Raw genomic sequence first — 24,666 nt, 5'->3', positions numbered from 1 at the left:
TGGGGAGACCCACACATCCTGTATATCTAAACACACACACACAAACGCACACATGCAAATTAATATAGACAACAGCAACAATAAATAAACATTTTAATTCGCTTAAATACAGAACACTCAACACATGCGATTATATGAACTTTCCAAAGAGCCATACACACACACTCCCATACAAATAATCAACATCCAAGAGCAACACATGCTACCATGTTGTTTATATGTGTTAAAAAGTCTCACTTCTTCATTCTCCACTCTCTGCTTGACTTGATTATGTCGTGTGTGTGTGTGTGTGTGAGGAGGGGTAGAGACGGGAAATGGGAAACGTAAAACAATTTCACTTAAATAAATTATAAAATCCCAGGCATTAGGATAAGGAATAAGCCTTAAAGGGGGGAGGGCTGGGGTAATAACGCGGAATGTGGTGAGACAAAATACACACGCACACACACATCCAGGCTTAAACAACAATTTACAAGTTTCAAAACTTAATTTTCTCTCAAACAGCAATAACGAGTGAACATTACATTTCGTTGTTGTATTTATTGTTGTGTTTTGTTATTGGAACAGCAACATATGATTGCTCGCCCTCCTTATAGAATGGAATAAATTTTATAAAAGTTATCTGCCAGCTACTTTGACAGCCAAACGCACTTTCCATCTAGACAATCGAGTTCATTTATAGACACAGCTCTTACTGAGTTGCTCATAAACAAGCGCACACACACACACACATGTAACAGCAACCCGCATACATATGCTTCACATGCCAAATTTAAATGTTATCGAAAGGCAAATAAGTAGATGAATTTTAGTAACAAAGGAAACGGAAGAAATAATCAACAACAAAACAATGCCATATTGTCTTGTGGAAAGTCTTATAAATGTTAAACGATTATATTCGCAGAGAGTTCACAAGATAAACATGTACACACACACACACACTTACCATCACAGAGACACACACACAATACATGCTTTAGCATTCTAGCTACAGTTTAAGAGCAAAAGTTTCGTTAAATCTCAATCCTGTGATTATGGTAGCAAATTAAAGAAATGCAGTTCTGATTTTTATTCAAAATTTAGTCAAATTGATTGAATTGTTTATTATTTTATAGACTGAAGAATATTTACACAAAGATTATAGTTTTCTATGTTTTTCACTCTGAATTATTGTTATTGGTGAAGACATATTGAAAATAGTCGGAAAAAGTTAAACTGATTTATGGCCAAAACCAGTAAAGAAAGTCTATAGTCGGGCCTGACTAATTTTATCATACTCTGCACTATTTCCGATACCATCTGAAGTCCTTCAAATTTGTTAGGACATAAAGGAATACCTATAATCGGCCATCTTGGGTGCGACTTGCTGATACTGCGCTTACCCCCATCTAAATATTTAAGGAATATTTTTATACCCACCACCATAGAATGGTGACGGGGGTCTAATAAGTGTGTCATTCCGATTTCCGACTATATATCTATATATAAAAAAATTCAATCTATGTTTGTTTATTTGTTTGTTTGTTTGTATGTTCCGAGTTGGCTCCGAAACGGCTGAACCGATTTACTTGAAACTTTCAGAGATCGTAGGGGGCGTTCATGTGGTGAAAATAGGGTACCTCACTTCTTGACACCTGGTCGCGGAGGGGGACCTCCCCTTTGTCGGACTTTTTGAAAATTGGACCAAAGTTGACCGATTTGTTTGAAATTTTCACTGAAGGTAGGGGTTGGCATCTAGATAAAGATCCGCTACTTTATATTTCGATATTTGGTGGTGGAGAGGGACCTACCCTTTGTTCGACTTTTTTTTAAAGTGCAGTGAAAAAACTAAAATTCTCTAAATTATCTGAGATTTACAGAGAACATGCGGTGAGGTTATGGAATTAATATGGGGTACCTGATGATTTCATATGTGGACGGGGAGGGGGACCTCCCCCTTGCCCTACTTTTTGAAACTTGGAACAAAATTATGCGATTTGCTTGAAATTTTCATTGAATGTTGGGGTCGGCATCTAGACAAAAATCCGCTACATTACTTTTCGATATTTGGTCGGGGAGGGGGACCACCCCTTTGCCTGACTTTTTTTTAAGAACAGTGAAAACAAAACTAAACTCCCCCGACTGAAATTTTACGGAAAAATGGGTGAGGTTATGAAAATTATATCAGGTTCCTGATTTCTTAATAAAAATAAAAGGGCATAGGGAGACACCCGCTTCTCTTAAGTGCATACAGAGAAACAATTAAACTTTACCGAGCTACTTGAAATTTACAGAGGACTGGGGAGAGGTTACGATATTAATAGTTGATATCTGATTTTGTGATATTTGGACGGAAGAGAGGCCGCCCCTTTAGGCGTATAATTTGCTTGACATTTTCTGGGACGTTTACAGGCATCTGCCAGACTTCTTTTTAGTAAAGAACTTAAATTTACATGACATTGGCAGCCAACGTAGAGGGTGCATCATTTTCCAACATTTTAGCAAATGTTAATGTGGTAAAAATTTTTACTACTTTTGCTTTTTCCGACTTATTGAATGGAAATTCACAAGAAATATAGAAAATTGTCCAACTACTTGAATACAGAACATTATTTAAAAATTTTGGAGGAAGGGGTACACCCTCTACCCGACATTTTTTAAAACGAACCGTTTTACATATGCATATCCGACGTATTTGTACCTATAAACGAAAAGGCAAGTAGTCCGATTTGTTTGAAAGAATTCAAATATTTTCGAATTTGTTTTCAGCACGAAGGATATGGTTGACTGAGTTAACGCAAAATGTTCCTACAAATACGCTTCGGAAGGCGCAGCGAAGCGGGCCGGGTTACGCTAGTAAAGTATATAAATTCTTGATCAGGGAGAAATTCTAAGACTATATAAGCATGCCCGTCTCTACGTCTAGCCATTTGTCTGTCTGTCTGTTATAATCACGCTACAGTCTACAATAATGGAGTTATCGTCCTGAAATGTGGCACATTTGCACTCAGGCCAAGTTCGAAGATGGGCTATATCGGTCCAAGTTTTGATATAGCTCCCATATAATCCGATCGCCCGATTTGGGGTCTTGGGTTTATAGAAACCATAGTTTTTATCCAATTATAAAAAATTCGTAGAAACTTATACTAAAGACTGTCATCCACAATCGAATTACTTGGGTTGTGGTAATACTTACCGATGGCAAGGTATCTTAGAACTTCTTAACATCGTCTTCTAAATTGTAAGTTAATCTATACGTGGTATATATTAGCCAAAAAAGGCAGACTAAATACATATATAATTCAGTTCTTTGCCGGTATATAGCTATGTCTACAAATACATACAAATCGATATGGACTTTTGCGCGGTAATTACAGAGCCATGGGGGCTATATACAATTATAAACCAATATTGACCAATTTTGTGTGATTGGGGATAGGTTTACCTCAGGGCTATAAATAACTACAGACCGATATAGACCTAGGTTGGCATGGTTGTTAATGGCCATATACTAGCACAATGTACCAAATTTCAACCGAATCAGACGAAATTTTCTCCTCCAAGAGGCTCCGGAGGTCAAATCTGGGGAGCGGTTTATTTTGGGGGCTATATATAATTATGGACTGATACGGTTTGTGTGATGTGTTGTTTTTGCAGACATTGTCATTACCAGTAATATTCGGAGGTCGTTACCCGTAACATTTTATTGCATATATTAAAAAGGGTTCATGTTTGATTCATCTGACCATTTAACTTGTTTCCAGTCATCAAGGACCCAACCTTTGTGGGCCTTACTATACATTTTCTATTGAATGTAGATGGCAAAAATTGAAAGCGTGCACTCGGTTTTGCTCCCCACTGCATATATTTTAACTATTTTCTACATGAGCTTAGGTACGTCAATATATGAAAAATATTCAAGTGAAAAATATCTTTAAAATTGAGTAAGAAAAATAAATCTATGGATTTGTTAGTGAATAAAATAAATGCTTCTTCTCGTCATTTTTCCTTTATTTAATATACTTGATAACATATGTAAGCACTTGTATTAGGTTGAAATGGAATTCCAATATCCGTTTAGGTATATTGTAATCTTAAATTATTTAAGAATATTTTAATACTTTTTAACATATGTCTCACAATTTTTAGTAATCTCTTTTTATACCCTCCACCATAGGATGGGGGTATATTAACTTTGTCATTCCGTTTGTAACACATCGAAATATGGCTCTAAGACCCCATAAAGTATATATATTCTGGGTCGTGGTGAAATTCTGAGTCGATCTCAGCATGTCCGTCCGTACGTCCGTCTGTTGAAATCACGCTAACTTCCGAACGAAACAAGCTATCGACTTGAAACTTGGCACAAGTAGTTGTTATTGATGTAGGTCGGATGGTATTGCAAATAGGTCATATCGGTCCAATTTTACGTATAGCCCCCATATAAACGGACCCCCAAATTTGGCTTGCGTAGCCTCTAAGAGAAGCAAATTTCATGGTCTCTAACAACCATGCAAAAATTGGTCCACATCGGTCCATAATTATAGATAGCCCCCATATAAACCGGCCCCCCGATTTGACCTACGGACCTCATGGATGAGCAAAATTCATCCGATTCGGTTGAAATTTGGTACGTTGTGTTAGTATATGGTCTGCGGCAACAATACAGGAATTTTTGCATATCGGTCCATAAATTTATGTAGCCCCCATATACACCGATCCACAGATTTGAACTCCGTTGTAGCAGATATCAGGAGTGATAGCTGACGTCTTCAGAACACTAGCATATCTAGTGTGCGGTTCAAGTTTAAATGGGGCCATATTTGCTTGGTGTCGTTACAACTCTTGCAATTCTCCCATCGAACATTTGTCATAATGACAGCCTTCTCACGCAGTAAGAGCTTGCAGGTAGCCAAAGACATACCAACAGATTCTAGTTCCCCTGGAATGTGTAAGGTAGTTCCTAGCCTTGCTAACTCATCTGCTTGACAGTTCCCCGGTATGTTCCTATGGCCAGGCACCCATTTTAGGTGAATATTGTACTGCTCAACCATCTCGTTGAGAGATTTGCGGCAGTCGATGGCCGTTTCCAAGTTGAGGAACACAGAGTCCAAGGATTTTATTGCAGGTTGACTGTCTGAGTATATATTAATGCCAAAATTTTTTGGAACATTACTTCTCAGCCAATTCGCCACCTCTCTTATTGCTAATATTTCAGCCTGAAAAACACTACAGTGATTAGGTAATTTTTGCGCTATTCGAAGTTCCAGATCTTTAGAATATACTTCGAAACCCACTTGTCCATCCAAATTGGAGGCATCAGTGTAGAAACCTATACATATTTTATTCCCCGGGGTCTGTGTACACCACGCCTCACTGTTGGGAATTAGAGTTTTGTCGAAAATTGGTTTCGCCAGAGTGTAATCCACTACGTTATGCACACCTGGCATTATTTTGAGGACCGAACTGTGACCGTACATTTTTTCCGACCACAGCGTTAGCTCGCGCAACCGCACAGCAGTTGTTGCAGCTGACTGTTTGACCAAAATGTCTAAAGGCAATAGATGCAGCATGACATTAAGGGATTCTGTTCCTGTCGTACTGAATGCGCCTGAGATACACAAGCACGCCATACGCTGAACTTTATCTAAACCTGTCGGTTGCTGAAGTGCTCTTGACTCGGCCAACAAAAGTGCTTCATATATTTAGTCTCAAAAATTTCATCTTCATGCTCAAATCAGCAAAAATGTCAAAAAAAAATTACACTTTTATAACCGATTTTTTCGACTACGGCTCTTGAACCATTGGAAATTTTACCAAATCTTTTATAGTATTTACTATATGAAGAGTCAAAAAATAGCTCCAATATATATGCATCACCCGAATTTTCCAAAATTTGCCCATAATAATTTTAATAATAATAAGTATGGACATTATGAGAATAAATGAGGAAATTATAGTCACAATGTCTTCATTTATTACGCGATCTTTCTTAAATTTGGCACAATGTAATCTTTCGTAATATCAACCAAAAATGCAAAATAACATCTAAATCGGTTCAGATATGACGCTCTTATATATGTATCGCCCGATTTTGGCAAATTTAACCATAATAGCCTTATTTATTCACCAAAACTGCAAAATATCATCTCAGATTTAGATATAGCTCCCATACATATGTATTGTCCAATTTTCAAAACTGTGCCCTTAATAACTCTCTGTTTCGGATAACCACCCTTTTGGTTTTGGTGGTCTAATGGAGTTGTTATCATAAAGCTTTTTGGTTTATCTTCGATTGATGAGAGTTCCATGATAATCTCACACAGGTATCTATAAATGCTTATGTTTACTAATTCAGTGGGGGTGGTTTAGGGTATCAAATAGTCGGCCCGCGCGACTTTCTACATTACTCATTTGTTGTTTTTTGTGTAAATTATAATAACCGTGTCAGGAGAAAAAACTAAGATTTTTTTTTACCTCTCATTATTTATGGACGCCCTAATACATTTATCTATTCCAAACTCTAAGCTAGTCGGATACACATGATGTAGTAACTAAATTGCGTGCTGCCATATGGAAAAATCAAATGGAATTATATCTGTATATTATTTTACCCAATGGCAATATTTCATTTTCAATTGACAGTCAGAGACAGAGAGAGATTCCAACGAGGCAAGTGAAAGACATTCTTATTCACCATATCAACAAACGAAGAAAATCTTAAAGGGTAGGGATGGATGGGAGGACATTTGCACACACATACACACAACATGAGAGTTTATTGCAAGGGTAGGGGAAGAAAAACCAGCAGGATAATGTTTCGAGGCCAATGGTAGGTGACAAATTGTATTTAAGTTGAAGAAATGTAATTGTGGTTTTTCTTCGTATGTTGGTTTTTTTTATCATCGTCTTCCTTCTCTTCCACTTCTTCAAACCACCAATGCCTTTTCCACTTGTCTGTGAAAAAGGCAAATACTATGCTATGGTATTTTACCAGCAGAGCAGTCATATTATTCTATGTAAATACCATCTAAGAATTTAAACGGATTTTGGTGACAATTTCTCAAATGAAAGTGTATTTCGTTGTCAATATAAAATGTTTAAGAAACACACACACACACAATCACATTTTATTTATTCACATCGAATTCTTGTAAGTGTGGCTGTGTGTGTGTGCTGTGAATTTAATGGAATATGTGAATGTGGTAAGATGTTGGGTAAACCGTTAGATTGACAAGCTGTTTTATTTTTATGTTACCACCTAATATTTCACAGACTTAGAAATTAAAGACACATATCTACCGCATGCCTTTCCCATGAAATGGATCTTGACAATTTGGGTTTATGGGGCCGCTGTAACTTAAACTGCAAAAAAAGTATAATCCAATTGACATAAATGTAATTAAAGAAGGAATACAATAATAGAAAAGAAACTTGATACAAAATTAATTTTTTATGCAATTTTGGATATGAGGTAGATAAGAGGAAAGGATAAATTTTTAGGTACTGTGTACTAGGTTAGAATGCCGGACAATTTAGATCATTGCGATATCACAGTACTACCGCATCTAAGTTAAGCACAATGAAAACAAGTATATACGGCCGTAAGTTCGGCCAGGCCGAATCTTATGTACCCTCCACCATGGATTGCGTAGAAACTTCTACTAAAGACTGTCATCCACTATCGAATTAATTGGGTTGCGGTAACACTTACCGATGGCAAGGTATCTTAAAAAATCCTTAACACCGTCTTCTAAATTGTAAGATGGTCCATACGGGTGATATATATTTTAAAAAATTAAAAAAAAAACAAAAGACCGATTAAATACTTATATAATTCAGTTCGACAAAATTTTCTATAGAAATAAAATGTTGACATAATTTTCTATAGAAATAAAATTTTTACTAAATTTTTTATAGAAATAAAATTTTGACAAAATTTTCTATAAAAATAAAATTTTAACAAAATTTTCTATAGAAATGAAATTTTGACAAAATTATCTATAGAAATAAAATTTTGATAAAATTATCTATAGAGATAAAATTTTGACAAAATTTTCTATAGAAACAAAAATTTTGACAAAATTTTCCACAGAAATAAAATTTTAACAAAATTTTCTACAGAAAGAAAATGTTGACAAAACTTTCTATAGTAATAAAATTTTGACAAAATTTTCTATAGAAATACAATTTTCGTAGATTATTTTTGGCGATATGGACCAATTTTTGTGTGTTTGGCCATTGGCTATATATAACTATAGACCAATATGGACCAATTTTTGCGTGGCTGTTAGCGGCCATATACTAGTGCAATGTACAAAATGTCAATCGAATCGGATGAATTTTGCTCCTCCAAGAGGTTCCGGAGATCAAATCTGGCGATCGATTTATATGGGGGCTATACATAATTATGGACTGATAACGACCAATTTTTGCATGGTTGTTAGATACCATATACGAACACCACGTATCAAATTTCAACCGGGTCGAATTAAATTTGTTCTTCCAAGAGGCTCCGGAGTTCAAATCTGGGGACCGGTTTATATGGGGTCTATATATAATTATGGACCTATATGGACAAATTTTTGCTTGGTTGCTAGAGATCATATACTGACACCACGTACCAAACTTCAACTGGATCGGATGAATATTGCTCCTCTAAGAGGCTTCGGAGGTCAAATCTGGGGTTCGGTTTATATGGGGGCTATATATAATTATAGACCGATATGGACCAATTTTTTCATGGTTGTTATAGACCATATACTAACACCACATACCAAATTTCATCTGGATCGGATGAATTTTGCTCTTCCAAGAGGCTCCGGAGGTCAAATCTGGGGATCGGTTTATATGGGGGCTAAATATAATTATGGACCGATAGAGATCAATTTTTTCATGGTTGTTATAGACCACATACTAACATCACATACCAAATTTCAGCCGGATCGGATGAAATTTGCTCCTCCAAGAGGCTTCGGAGGTCAAATCTGGGGATCGGTTTATATGGGGGCTAAATATAATTATGGACCGATATGGATCAATTTTTGCATGGTTATTATAGACCACATACTAACACCACATACCAAATTTCAGCCGGATCGGATGAAATTTGCTCCTCCAAGAGGCTCTGCAAACCAAATCTGGGGGTCGGTTTATATGGGGTCTATACGTAAAAGTGGTCCGATATGGCCCATTTGCAATACCATCCGATCTACATCAATAACAACTACTTATGCCAAGTTTCAAGTCGATAGCTTGTTTCGTTCGGAAGTTAGCGTGATTTCAACAGACGGACAGACGGACGGACATGCTCAAATCGACCCATGACCCAGGATATATATACTTTATGGGGTCTTAGAGCAATATTTCGATGTGTTACAAACGGTATGACAAAGTTAATATGTTATATATCGAAATATCGATTTCCGACTATATAAAGTATATATTTTCTTGATCAGGGAGAAATTCTAAGACGATATAAACGTGTCCGTCTGTCTGTTTGCTGTCTGTCTGTTGTAATCACGCTACAGCCTTCAATAATGGTGCTATCGTCCTGAAATTTGGCAAAGATTCGTCTTTTGTTTGCAGTCAGGTCAATTTCGAAGATGGGCTATATCGGTCCAAGTTTTGATATAGTCCCCATATAAACCGACCTCCCGATTTGGGGTCTTGGTCTTATAAAACCCGTAGTTTTTTTTATCCAATTTGCCTGAAATTGGACATCTAGAGGTATTTTAGGACCATCAAAAAGTGTACCGAAAATTGTGCCTATCGGTCCATGTTTTGGTATATCCCCCATATGGACCGATTTTCCGATTTTGCTTCTTGGGCGTCTAGAAAGTGTATTTTCTATCCGATTTGCCTGAAATTGAAAATCTAGAGGTATTCTAAGACCACAAATTGGTGTGTCGAAAATGGGGGTATCGGTCCAATTTTTGGTATAGCTCCCATATATACCGATCTCCCGATTTTATTTCTTGGGCTTCTAGAATCCGTAGTTTTTATCTAATTTGCCTGAAATTGGAAATCTGGAGGTATTCTTGGACCATAAATAGGTGTGTCGAATATGGTGTGTGTCGGTCCATGTTTTGATATAACCCCCATATAGACCGATCTCCCGATTTTACTTCTTGGGCTTCTAGAATCCGTAGTTTTAATCCAATTTACCTGAAATTTGAAATCTAGAGATACTCCAGTACCCTAAAGACGTGTGTCGAAAATGGTGAGTACCGGTCCATGTTTTGATACAGCCACCATATAGACCGGTACCCCGATTTTACTTCTTGGTCTTCTAGAATCCGTAATTTTTGCCCAATTTGCCTCAAATCGGAAATGTAGGGGTATTCTAGGACCGTAAATAGGTGTGTCGAAAATGGTGTGTATCGGTCCATGTTTTGATATAGCCCCCATATAGAGCGATCTCCCGATTTTATTTCTTGGGCTTCTAGAATCCGTAGTTTTAATCCAATTTAGCTGAAATTTGAAATCTAGAGGTACTCTAGGACCCTGAAGACGTGTGCCTAAAATGGTGAGTACCGGTCTATGTTTTGAAATAGCCACCATATAGACCGGTCTCCCGATTTTACTTCTTGGGCTTCTAGAAACCGTAGTTTTTATCCAATTTGCCTGAAATTGGAAATCTAGAGGATTCTAGGACCATAAAGTGGTGTGCCGAATATATTGAGTATCGGTACAATTTTTGATATAGCCTCCTTATAAACCGGTCCTCCGATTTGGGGTATAGATTCTAGAACTACAATTAGATGTGCTGAATACTGTGTGTATCCTTCCATGTTTTGGTATAGCCCCCATTAAACCGAACTCCCGATTTAACTCCTAGGGTTTCTAGAAATTGTAGTTTTTATCCGATTTGCCACAAATTGAAAATATACTGGCAGTTTCGACACATAACAAAGTGTATATGATTTAGTTTTATCGGTCCATTTGGTAAGGCCTCCATATAGACCGATATCACTTATTGAGGGTATAGAAGGCACACTGATAATGAAAATTTCTTGAAACTGAATGCAAAATTTCCAGATTTTACTTCTCGTAATCATTTAAATAATTGATATGAAAATCTACAGATTTTAGATTTCAAATCAAGGTGTTATTTCATCATTTTCTTGCACACTTACAAGAGATGTTTATGATTCCTCTAAAACTCAAATAAAAAACGGTTCTCATAAATTCAGAATCAAATTTAGTCTTCATAGATAAAATCTTTACATTTATCTGTGGGAAGTGTACTGGTTGAACTGATCTGTTTGGAAAAATATCTATCATCAAAACCCCCTGAAATTTTCAAATGACACTATTATATTTGATTCATGGTGGTGGGTATTTAAGATTCGGCCTAGCCGAACTTACTACTGTATGTACTTGTTTTAACTATAAAAGTGTCATACCCTCAAAAATTCTTTTAGCAAAGAAATATGGAAACAATTTCACTGAGACATAAAAATTCATCAAATCTCAAATAAACATTATATTTATTTTGTATATTAGCTTCCCTTCTGTTGCAACTAAAATAGTAGAAAATACTATTACGAGTTTAGCAAATGTTGCCATTTACTGAAAATCTCATCAACGGAAAAGGAAAACAAGTCAAGGAAGATTGCTTCTAAAACGTGGCAAATACAAATCGCAATACATTAAACTGATTTACTAAAATTTGTTATGCATGACATAAGCCATCAATAAGATCCCTCTTCGAATATTCATACAACACCCCCGAAGCATAAGAGAAAGCGTCTAAGAAATTGGGAAAGATAGATAGAGAGAGAGAGAGAGACTGGAGTGTGAGTAAACATACACACACACCCCCACTCGCTCTTATTTAAACTCTGATATTATAAAGCTAAGAAATATCTACTTGTATTTCCTGCTACATCCGCTCTATGAACACCTACAGCACCAGTATGCTTGATTGTATTTACTACCGAAAAATATTCACGTAATACTCCTTGAAGGGATAAGTGAAAATAAATATCTAGAGAAATAGAAGAAAACATTCACCCACACACCCATATATATATATATAGAATGAAAAAAAAAAATTATGCATTCACCCGGTTTTTTAGGTGTATGGGGAAAAATTACAATATTTCCTTAACCAATTTTTATTCCCTCCTCATCCTCTTCGTTCCATAGGGTTATTGAAAATATATATTTTGCAAACAGCTGGATATTTTATCAGTTTTCCAAGAAAAGGGATACGAAAAAAAACCTTTAACTTTAATGGAAAAATATTTGTTATTTATTTAATTTTTTTTCTTTACTCTTTTTCTTCTTTTTTACGAAAATCATTAGGTGGTGAATTCACGTCGTGAAACGGATGCGGGAGTGTATTGGTGTGAAGCTAAAAATGAATTGGGTGTTGCTCGTTCACGCAATGCTACATTACAAGTGGCTGGTAAGTAAGAAAAAAGAAAATTATATATTGCGAATTTTCAAAGAATTTTCCAAAGGCTTTTTTGTGTAATGCGGTAGGAGGTTACCTTGAAGTTCTATGAAAGAACTTTTCATTTGACATATGGCAAATTTTGTGATTCAAAAGCAAGTAAAACTTGCTAAGGCGTAGGCTTGTAGAGAAAAACTCAAGGTCATTGGCAATCATTGGAATTTCGAAAGTATGTAGCACATAAAAAACGCCAGCATATGCAAATTGTTTTTCAGATTGATTTTAAGCAAATTGTATAGAAAATATACATTTTGGTCTTCAATTACATTGGTCGTTGTAACACATCAACGTATGTGATAGTGTTGGACCGATAGTAGAAATGCAATTTTGATAAAATTTTCTATAGAAATAAATTTTGACAAAATTTTCTATAGCAATAAAATTTTGACAAAATTTTCTTTTGAAATAAAAGTTTGACAAAATTTGTTTTTCTGATTGATTTTAAGCGAATTGTATAGAAAATGTACATTTTGGTCTTCAATTACATTTGGTCGTTGTACCACGTCAACGTATGTGATAGAGTTGGACCGATAGTAGTAATGCAATTTTGATAAAATTTTCTATAGAAATAAATTTTGATATAATTTTAAATAGAAATAAATTTTAACAAAATTTTCTATAGAAATAAATTTTGACAACGTTTTCTATAGAAATAAATTTTGACAAAATTTTTTATAAACATAAAATTTCGACAAACAACATTTTCTTAAAAAATAAAATTTTGATAAAACCGTGGTGCAATGGTTAGCATGCCCGCCTTGCATACACAAGGTCGTGGGTTCGATTCCTGCTTCGACCGAACACCAAAAAAGTTTTTCAGCGGTGGATCCCACCTCAGTAATGCTGGTGACATTTCTGAGGGTTTCAAAGCTTCTCTAAGTGGTTTCACTGAAATGTGGAACGCCGTTCGGACTCGGCTATAAAAAAGAGGTCCCTTGTCATTGAGCTTAACATGGAATCGAGCAGCACTCAGTGATAAGAGAGAAGTTCACCAATATGGTATCACAATGGACTGAATAGTCTTAGTGAGCCTGATACATCGGGCTGCCACCTAACCTAACCTAACTTAACCTTGATAAAATATTTTATAGAAATAAAATTTTGATAAAATTTTCTATAGAAATATAATTTTGACAAAAAATTCTATACAAATAATATTTTGAAAAGATTTTCTATAGAAATAAAATTTTGATATATTTTTCTATAGAAAAATATTTTTGATCATTTATTCTAGAAATAAAATTTTGACAACATTTTCTAAAGAAATAACATTTTGACAAAATTTTCTATAGAAAAAAAAAGAATTTACAAAATTTTCCATAGAAATAAAATTTCGACAAAGTTTTCTATAGAAATAAAAATTTGACAACAATTCCTATAGAAATAAAAGTTTGACGAACTTTTCTACAGAAATAAAATTTTCTATAGAAAACAATTTTTGTCCAAATTTCCTCTAGAAATAAAATGTTGACAAAATTTTTTACAGCAATAATATTTTGCAAAATTTTCTACAGAAATAAAATCTTGACCAAATCTTGGACAACATTTTCTATAGAAATATAATTTTGATAGAATGTTTTATAGAAATAAATTTTTGAGAAAATTTTCTATAGAAATAAAATTTTGACAAAATTTCATATGAAAGGCGATATTTTCGTACGATTTTCTTGAACAGAAATTAAGGATCCCATGTAGAAATTAAATAAAAAACAGCAACAACAAATATAAACTCAATTATTACTAATTTCAAATTTAGCTTAGCAAAGCCATCACACACTGCACGAAGATTGCTCTTCGATATTTTGGCCCGTTCTCGGCGAAGCGCCGACTTTAGAAGATGGAAACTGTGCCAACCTTACTCTCTAAAATGCCCCATAAGTGGAAGTCCAGCGTTTGCCACTCGTGCCAAAAAAATCTACCAAAATTTAAAGAAAACTCCACCAAAAATATACTGAATTAAAAAAAATCCTTCTTTAAATTTTCGATCATATTAATTGAAACACTTTTTGAAAAAAAAACATTTTGTCAAAATTGTATTTCTATGAGATATTTTGTAAAAATGTATTTCTATAGAAAATTTGGTCAGAATTGTACTTCTATAGAAAAGATTGTCAAAAAAGTATTTCTATAGAAAATTTTGTTCAAACTTTTATTTCTTTCGAAAATGCTGTCAAAATTTTATTTCTATAGAAAATCTTGTCAAAATATTTTTTGTATAGAATTTTTTGTCAAAATTTTATTTCTGTAGAAAATTTTATCAAAATTTTATATCTATAAAATATTTTATCAAAATTTTATTTCTATAGAAAATTTTGTCAAAATTTTATTTCTAAAGAAAATTTTGTCAAAATTTAATTTCTATAGAAAATTTTGTCAAAATTTATTTTTATAGAAAATTTTGTCAAAATTTATTTCTATGGTAAATTTTATCAAAATTTTGTCAAAATTTTATTTCTATAGAAAATTGTGTCACAATCTTACTTTTATACAAAATTTGCTCAAGATTTTATTTCGATAGAAAATTTTCTTTAGATTTTATTTCTATATAAAAATTTTGTCAAAAATTTATTTCTATAGAAAATTTTGTCATAATTTTATTTCTATAGAAAATTTTGTCAAAATTTTATTTCTATAGACAGTTTTGACAAAATTTTATTCCTATAGAAAATTTTGACTAAATTTTATTTCTATAGAAAATTTTGTCAAAATTTTATTTCTATAGAAAATTTTGTCAAAATTATATTTCTAGAGAAAATTTTGACTAAATTTTATTTCTATAGAAAATTTGTCAAAATTTTATTTCTATAAATTTTTTTTTTGACAAAATTTTATTTTTATAGAAAATTTTTTAAAAATTTTATTTCTATAGAAAATTTTGTCAAAATTTTATTTCTACAGAAAATTTTGTCAAAATTTTATTTCCATAAAAAATTTTGTCAAAATTTTATTTCTATAGAAAATTTTGTCAGAATTTTATTTCTAGAGAAAATTTTGTCACAATTTAATTTCTATAGAAAATTTTGTCAATTTTGTCATTTCTAGAGAAAATTTTGACTAAATTTTATTTCTATAGAAAAATTTGTCAAAATTTTATTTCTATAAAAAAATTTTGTCAAAATTTTATTTCTATAGAAAATTTTGACAAAATTTTATTACTATAGAAAATTTTGTAAAAATTTTATTTATATAGAAAATTTTGTCAAAATTTTATTTCTATAGAAAATTTTGTCAAAATTTTATTTCTATAAAAAAATTTGTCAAAATTTTATTTCTATAAAAAATTTTGTCAAAATTTTATTTCTATAGAAAATTTTGTAAAAATTGTATTTCTATAGAAAATTTTGTCAAAGTTTTATTTCTATAGAAAATTTTGTCAAAATTTTATTTCTATAAAAAATTTTGTCAAAATTTTATTTCTATAGAAAATTTTGTCAAAATTTTATTTCTATAGAAAATTTTGTCAAAATTTTATTTCTATAGAAAATTTTGTCAAAATTTTATTTCTATAGAAAATTTTGTCAAAATTTTATTTCTATAGAAAATTTTGTCAAAATTTTATTTCTATAAAAAATTTTGTCAGAGTTTTATTTCTAGAGAAAATTTTGTCAAAATTTTATTTCTATAGAAAATTTAGTCAACATTTTTTTATTATAGAAAATGTTGTCAAAATTTTATTTCTAGAGAAAATTTTGTCAGAATTTTATTTCTATAGAAAATGTTGTCAAAATTTTATTTCTATAGAAAATTTTGTATTTATGTTTTAACGTATGAATCCTTGTACTGTAGTTCTCTCCAGTACAATCAAACAATAGGAAAATTCGCGATTGATGTTAGTTAATTTAAATCCCTCAAAAATATCTTCAAATTCACATTGGTCATTCATATGGATCTTGAAATTTTTTTTTTCCCTCAAAAATATCTTCAAATTCACATTGGCCATTCATACGGGCCTGCAAAGTTTTTTCCTTCATCTCATAACACCAAATTCCGCTTCACATTTAAATCCTTATGAAAAATAACAAATTTACTATAATTTATTTTAGAAAAAGATTCTCAAGAATATCTGATTTTTTATGGAAATAAAATTTTGACAAAATTTTCTGTAGAAATAAAATTTTGACAAAATTTTCTATAGAAATAAAATTTTTAAAAAATTTTCTATAAAAATAAAATTTTGTCAAAAAAAAAATTTATAGAAATAAAATTTTGACAAATTTTCTATAGAAATAAAATTTAGTCAAAATTTTCTCTAGAAATATAATTTTGACAAAATTTTCTATAGAAATAAAATTTTGACAAAATTTTCTATAGAAATAAAATTTAGTCAAAATTTTCTATAGGAATAAAATTTTGTCAAAACTGTCTATAGAAATAAAATTTTGACAAAATTTTCTATAGAAATAAAATTATGACAAAATTTTCTATAGAAATAAATTTTTGACAAAATTTTTATATAGAAATAAAATCTAAAGAAAATTTTCTATCGAAATAAAATCTTGAGCAAATTTTGTATAAAAGTAAGATTGTGACACAATTTTCTATAGAAATAAAATTTTGACAAAATTTTGATAAAATTTACCATAGAAATAAATTTTGACAAAATTTTCTATAAAAATAAATTTTGACAAAATTTTCTATAGAAATTAAATTTTGACAAAATTTTCTTTAGAAATAAAATTTTGACAAAATTTTCTATAGAAATAAAATTTTGATAAAATATTTTATAGATATAAAATTTTGATAAAATTTTCTACAGAAATAAAATTTTGACAAAAAATTCTATACAAAAAATATTTTGACAAGATTTTCTATAGAAATAAAATTTTGACAGCATTTTCGAAAGAAATAAAAGTTTGAACAAAATTTTCTATAGAAATACTTTTTTGACAATCTTTTCTATAGAAGTACAATTCTGACCAAATTTTCTATAGAAATACATTTTTACAAAATATCTCATAGAAATACAATTTTGACAAAATGTTTTTTTTTCAAAAAGTGTTTCAATTAATATGATCGAAAATTTAAAGAAGGATTTTTTTTAATTCAGTATATTTTTGGTGGAGTTTTCTTTAAATTTTGGTAGATTTTTTTGGCACGAGTGGCAAACGCTGGACTTCCACTTATGGGGCATTTTAGAGAGTAAGGTTGGCACAGTTTCCATCTTCTAAAGTCGGCGCTTCGCCGAGAACGGGCCAAAATATCGAAGAGCAATCTTCGTGCAGTGTGTGATGGCTTTGCTAAGCTAAATTTGAAATTAGTAATAATTGAGTTTATATTTGTTGTTGCTGTTTTTTATTTAATTTCTACATGGGATCCTTAATTTCTGTTCAAGAAAATCGTACGAAAATATCGCCTTTCATATGAAATTTTGTCAAAATTTTATTTCTATAGAAAATTTTCTCAAAAATTTATTTCTATAAAACATTCTATCAAAATTATATTTCTATAGAAAATGTTGTCCAAGATTTGGTCAAGATTTTATTTCTGTAGAAAATTTTGCAAAATATTATTGCTGTAAAAAATTTTGTCAACATTTTATTTCTAGAGGAAATTTGGACAAAAATTGTTTTCTATAGAAAATTTTATTTCTGTAGAAAAGTTCGTCAAACTTTTATTTCTATAGGAATTGTTGTCAAATTTTTATTTCTATAGAAAACTTTGTCGAAATTTTATTTCTATGGAAAATTTTGTAAATTCTTTTTTTTTTCTATAGAAAATTTTGTCAAAATGTTATTTCTTTAGAAAATGTTGTCAAAATTTTATTTCTAGAATAAATGATCAAAAATATTTTTCTATAGAAAAATATATCAAAATTTTATTTCTATAGAAAATCTTTTCAAAATATTATTTGTATAGAATTTTTTGTCAAAATTATATTTCTATAGAAAATTTTATCAAAATTTTATTTCTATAAAATATTTTATCAAGGTTAAGTTAGGTTAGGTTAGGTGGCAGCCCGATGTATCAGGCTCACTAAGACTATTCAGTCCATTGTGATACCATATTGGTGAACTTCTCTCTTATCACTGAGTGCTGCTCGATTCCATGTTAAGCTCAATGACAAGGGACCTCTTTTTTATAGCCGAGTCCGAACGGCGTTCCACATTTCAGTGAAACCACTTAGAGAAGCTTTGAAACCCTCAGAAATGTCACCAGCATTACTGAGGTGGGATCCACCGCTGAAAAACTTTTTTGGTGTTCGGTCGAAGCAGGAATCGAACCCACGACCTTGTGTATGCAAGGCGGGCATGCTAACCATTGCACCACGGTTTTATCAAAATTTTATTTTTTAAGAAAATGTTGTTTGTCGAAATTTTATGTTTATAAAAAATTTTGTCAAAATTTATTTCTATAGAAAACGTTGTCAAAATTTATTTCTATAGAAAATTTTGTTAAAATTTATTTCTATTTAAAATTATATCAAAATTTATTTCTATAGAAAATTTTATCAAAATTGCATTACTACTATCGGTCCAACTCTATCACATACGTTGACGTGGTACAACGACCAAATGTAATTGAAGACCAAAATGTACATTTTCTATACAATTCGCTTAAAATCAATCAGAAAAACAAATTTTGTCAAACTTTTATTTCAAAAGAAAATTTTGTCAAAATTTTATTGCTATAGAAAATTTTGTCAAAATTTATTTCTATAGAAAATTTTATCAAAATTGCATTTCTACTATCGGTCCAACACTATCACATACGTTGATGTGTTACAACGACCAATGTAATTGAAGACCAAAATTTTGTCAGAGTTTTATTTCTAGAGAAAATTTTGTCAAAATTTTATTTCTATAGAAAATTTAGTCAACATTTTTTTATTATAGAAAATGTTGTCAAAATTTTATTTCTAGAGAAAATTTTGTCAGAATTTTATTTCTATAGAAAATGTTGTCAAAATTTTATTTCTATAGAAAATTTTGTATTTATGTTTTAACGTATGAATCCTTGTACTGTAGTTCTCTCCAGTACAATCAAACAATAGGAAAATTCGCGATTGATGTTAGTTAATTTAAATCCCTCAAAAATATCTTCAAATTCACATTGGTCATTCATATGGATCTTGAAATTTTTTTTTTCCCTCAAAAATATCTTCAAATTCACATTGGCCATTCATACGGGCCTGCAAAGTTTTTTCCTTCATCTCATAACACCAAATTCCGCTTCACATTTAAATCCTTATGAAAAATAACAAATTTACTATAATTTATTTTAGAAAAAGATTCTCAAGAATATCTGATTTTCCACTCGAATGGAAATGTTACGTGTTAACATAATATGGCAAATGTTAAACACCAGTTCACACCATCCTTTACGATTTGCCGCTGGGGCAAGTTCCTTTCCAGACACCATCCGTAAAGGAAACTCTATCGACTATCTATCGAACATAGATGTGAAATATTATGTACACATCTTTCACATTCAATATAATTTTGTCTTTTCTACACATCATCCTTATCTCCTGGCATTTCCTGCCGCCCCAATTTTCCCTTCCCTTCCCAAAAGAGAAGAGAGGGATTTACATTACTTGGTAATATCATTGGTTGGCATGTCACATGTGAGAGGGGCTAATTTGTGTTTGACTTCAATTCAGAAACCATTGGTAATGCCATCCCATGAAGTTAAGGGTACCACATTGATGATAGATTTCATGAGCGTAATATTATCGAAAGCAGGCGAGGTGAAGAGGGTGTATTGGGCAAACAAAAATTGGCTAAAAATATCCCCAAGATACGTAAGCGTTTATTTTCAATATTTGCATAAAAAATCACGAAGAGCACGTCAATATCTTTCCCATAGCCATTCCTCCAACATCGCGCTGTTCTTTTCTTGCCCCTCTAGATTCCGTGTGCCCGCCATTTCAATTGCTTCGATTTCTATATAATTTTTTTCGTTTTATTTTCTGTTGCCATTGCCATTGCTTGACTACATTGGCATGAGAGTCTTAACATATCGTAAAATGTTTCAGTTTTGGTTCTTGTACATGTCAATATTCGTTTTATTGGGAAGATTTTTCCACCCAGTTTGGTTTGTTTTGTGTTCTTTTCTTTGCCACAACCATGAACATCAAGAATAACCAAGGAGCTGAGAAAGACAAAAAACCGTCGAAACCAACACGAAACCTAAACCGCTTGCGGCAAATATTCGGTTTAGAAATATTAAATATTTGTTTGAAATGTTTTCTCGCTTCCGGCGTGAGGAGGGGGAAACGGATACCACAATGCCTTGCAGTGTGTAAAGTGAAATCACAACAAAATTTTGTTATTTTCTTAAGTATTCCTTTTTATTGGAAATTTGATTTTCCATGAAATTTTATTAAGAGAAAACAGAGACAAATTTTGAAGGAAAAATTTACTGAGGAATTTCGAAGAAAATGTCAGCATCAAATTATTTTTTCGATGTTCTCATAAATATGTTAACGAAATTAAAAAATGCCATACATTTTGTTTATGTAGGTCAGCAGTTTTTAAACAAGACTATATTGGCATTCTTTTCCTGTACAAGAAAGTAAATTGCTACAATTTTTTTATTTATTTTTTTTTAACTTTATTGTTCAAAAGCAAAAAAACTGTCGGATATAACATCAAATTTTAGTTCTTAGGAGTAACCTTAAACAGAAAACCGAATTGGAAGAGCCAAATTAAAGAGAGGACTGAGAAAGCCTGCAGCCTTTGCGGTCTAAATGGGGACCGAACACGGTTGCCAAGGTTAGTAGAATTCTATCAAAACTTGTAGATTTTTTAATGTTTGGTAGAATGGATTTCTTTATGTTTCCCTCTTACTTCAATTTTCTATCCAAATACAATTTTTACAACATTTTCTATAGAAATAAAATTTTGACAAAATTTTCTATAGACATAAAATTGAAAAAAAAACTTTATAGAAATAACATTTTTACCAAAATTTTTATAAAAATAAAATTTTGACAAAAGTTTCTATACAGTTCAGTTTTTAAGCTACTTGGTCCAATTTCGTAAATAAAAACAATTTTTATTACAGTTTCTATAGAAATAATATTTTGACAAAATCTTCTATAGAAATAAAATTTGACAAAATTTTCAATAGAAATAAAATTTTGAGAAAATTTTGAGAGAAATAAAATTTTGACAAAATTTTCTGTAGAAATAAAATTTTGGAAAAAGTTTATACTACAATAAAATCGAGAAGAAATATTCTGTAAAAATAAAATTTTACAAAATTTATTATATGTTAGAAATAATATTTTACAAAATTTATTATAGAAATAAAATTTTACAAAATTTATTACAGAAATAAAATTTTGGGAAAATTTTCTATTGGTATAAAATTTAGAAGGTGTATTATAAATAAATAAAATTTTGACAAAATTTTCTATAGAAACAACATTTTGACAAAATTTTTTATAGAAATAAAATTTTGACAAAATCTTCTAAAGAACTAAAATTTCAATAAAATGTTCTATAGAAATAACATTTTGACAAAATTTTCTATAGAAATAAAATTTTGAGAAAATTTTCTATAGAAATAAAACTTTGCGAAATTTTTCGAAAGAAATAAAATTTTGACAAAATTTTCTATAGAAATAAAATTTTGAGAAAATTTTCTATAGCAATAAAACTTTGAGAAAATTTTATATAGAAATACAATTTTGACAATATATTCGTTAAAAATAAAACTTTGAGAAAATTTTGTATAGAAATAAAAATGTCTAAAAAAATATTTTTTTTACCAAATTTTCTATAGAAATAAAACTTAGAGTACATTTTCTATAGAAATAAAACTTTGAGAAAATTTTCTATAAAAATAAAATTTTGACAATATATTCTTTAAAAACAAAACTTTGAGAAAATTTTCAATAGAAATAAAATAGTCTTAAAAACTAAAATTTTGACAAAATTTTCTATAGAAACAACATTTTGACAAAATTTTCTATAGAAATACAATTTTGACAAAATCTTCCAAAGAAATAAAATTTCGATAAAATGTTCTATAGAAATAACATTTTGACAAAATTTTCTATAGAAATAACATTTTGACAAAATTTTCTATAGAAATAAAATTTTGAGAAAATTTTCTATAGAAATAAAACTTTGAGAAAATTTTCAATACAAATAAAATTGTCTTAAAAACTAAAATTTTGACAAAATTTTCTATAGAAATAAAATTTTGACAAAATTTTCCAAAGAAAAAAAATTTCGATAAAATGTTCTATAGAAATAACATTTTGACAAAATTTTCTATAGAAATAAAATTGTCTTAAAAAATAAAATTTTGACAAAATTTTCTATAGAAATAAAACTGTGAGAAAATGTTCTGTAGAAATAAAACTTTGAGAAAATTTTCTATAGAAATAAAATTTTGACAATATATTCTTTAAAAATAAAACTTTGAGAAAATTTTGTATGGAAATAAAAATGTCTTAAAAAATAAAATTTTGACAAAATTTTCTATAGAAATAAAACTTTGAGAACATTTTCTATAGAAGTAAGTATTGACAATTTCACATCTGGTGGTTCAACAGTGCACCTCCGGATCTGTATAAATAAACTTTAAGAAAATTGTCTATAGAAACAAAATTTTAGCAAAATTTTCTACAGAAAAAAAATTTATAAAATTTTCTATAGAAATAAAATTTTGACAAAATTTTCTATAGAAATAAAATTTTGGCAAAATTTTCTTTAGAAATAAAATTTTGAAAAAATTTTCTATGGACATAAAACTTTGAGAAGATTTTCTATAGGAATAAAATTTTTGAGAAAATTTTCTATAGAAATAAAACTTTGAGAAAATTTTCTATAGAAATAAAATTTTCTTTAAAAATAAAATTTTGACAAAATTTTCTATAGAAATAAAGTTTTGACAATTTCAGATCTGGAGGTTCAACAGTGCACTTCCGTATCTGGCCAGAAACGAAATTTTAGACAAAATGAAAATACTTTCATTATAACCATAAATCTTTCTCTTTCCTTTTGACAAAATGCAAATTAAACTCAAGTCACAGGCCATCAACATGATTTATGAACTTTTAAATTCCAATGCGAATGAAAATAAAAAGCAAAACCTGAACTTGTATTATTTTGGTCACTTTTACTCTACTATTTTATAATTCTTTCTTGGAGCATTTACCAAAACACCCATCCGTGGTTTTAGTATTGATAAAGTAAAGAGAAATACCGAAAAATAAAATCAAGTCTATTTTTTTTTTTTGCTTTATCCTGATTCATTTCATACCACCTAACCTTCATACCACGAACACAGATTAAATAAAAACTGGAAACAAAAAATCGTATGTAGTCTAAGCCACGTAACTGTGGTCACTTTTGTAAATCTGTCTTGTCATTCTTTTGCATTTAACGTGAACAGGCATTCTCTCCCCTCTTGCCCATTTTGAATGCTATGGTCTAAACCTAAGCTTTATCAATGTCGATTTGCTGAAAGAGGAAAAATGAAGAGGACCCAATGCAGGATGTGTATAATGACAATTACAATAGAAAAGGTGTGTGTGAGATAACCCAACACACATTTTGCACTACCTACCTAGATATGATGAAGAAATGGATGGCTTAGCGGGAAAATATCCTAAAGACACTATTGAAGGGTACAATGTATTGGCCAGGTAAACATTTCTGCCGTAGACCAGGGATCACGTTTGTAACAGTTGGTAAAATTCTTGAGGTATTGGAAGATTTTGAAAAATACTCCTCGTTATCTAAGAGGTACTTTAATTTTGTATAGAAATAACATTTTGTACAGAAATAAAATTCTGACAAAAATAAAATGTTGACAAAATTTTGAGAAAAATTTCCATATAAATGAAATGTTGACAAACTTTTGTATAGAAATAAAATTTTAATTTTTTTTCTGTAGATATAACATTTTGAGAAAATTAAATTTTGACAAAATTTTGAGAAAAACTTCCAAGTAATAAAATTTTGACAATAATTTGATTACAAATAAAATTTTGAAACAATTTTTCCTTAGACGTAAAATTTTGAAAAAAAAAATCTATTGCAATAAAATATTTTTCTATAGAAATGTAATGTAGAGAACATTATTTATGGAAATAACATTTTCTATAAAGATAAAATTTAGAGATTTTGCAAAATATTCCTCTCCAGCTACGAGGTACTTTAATTTTTTTAGAAATACAATAAAAAAAAATTCAACAGAAATTAAAATGTTGACAACATTTTCTATAGAAATGAAATTTTGAGAAAAATTTCCATACAAAAAAATTA

General features: G+C 30.4%; 1 protein-coding gene across 2 annotated transcripts in view; it reads left to right on the top strand.

Moving 5' to 3' along the window:
- The window catches only part of robo3 (roundabout 3), a 410,915-nt gene that overhangs the window by 302,464 nt on the left and 83,785 nt on the right, over positions 1-24,666 (top strand). For both annotated transcript variants that reach the window (XM_075296773.1, XM_075296772.1), the window contains exon 3: positions 12,292-12,394. In XM_075296773.1, the coding sequence (XP_075152888.1) occupies positions 12,292-12,394 (103 nt within the window). The remainder of the gene's footprint in view (positions 1-12,291; positions 12,395-24,666) is intronic.

This window comes from Haematobia irritans, chromosome 2 (genome assembly GCF_050003625.1).
Source record: "Haematobia irritans isolate KBUSLIRL chromosome 2, ASM5000362v1, whole genome shotgun sequence".
Classification (NCBI taxonomy): domain Eukaryota; kingdom Metazoa; phylum Arthropoda; class Insecta; order Diptera; family Muscidae; genus Haematobia; species Haematobia irritans.
The sequence above is the reverse complement of the archived record's forward strand: the minus strand, read 5'-3'. Positions and strand labels throughout refer to the sequence as shown.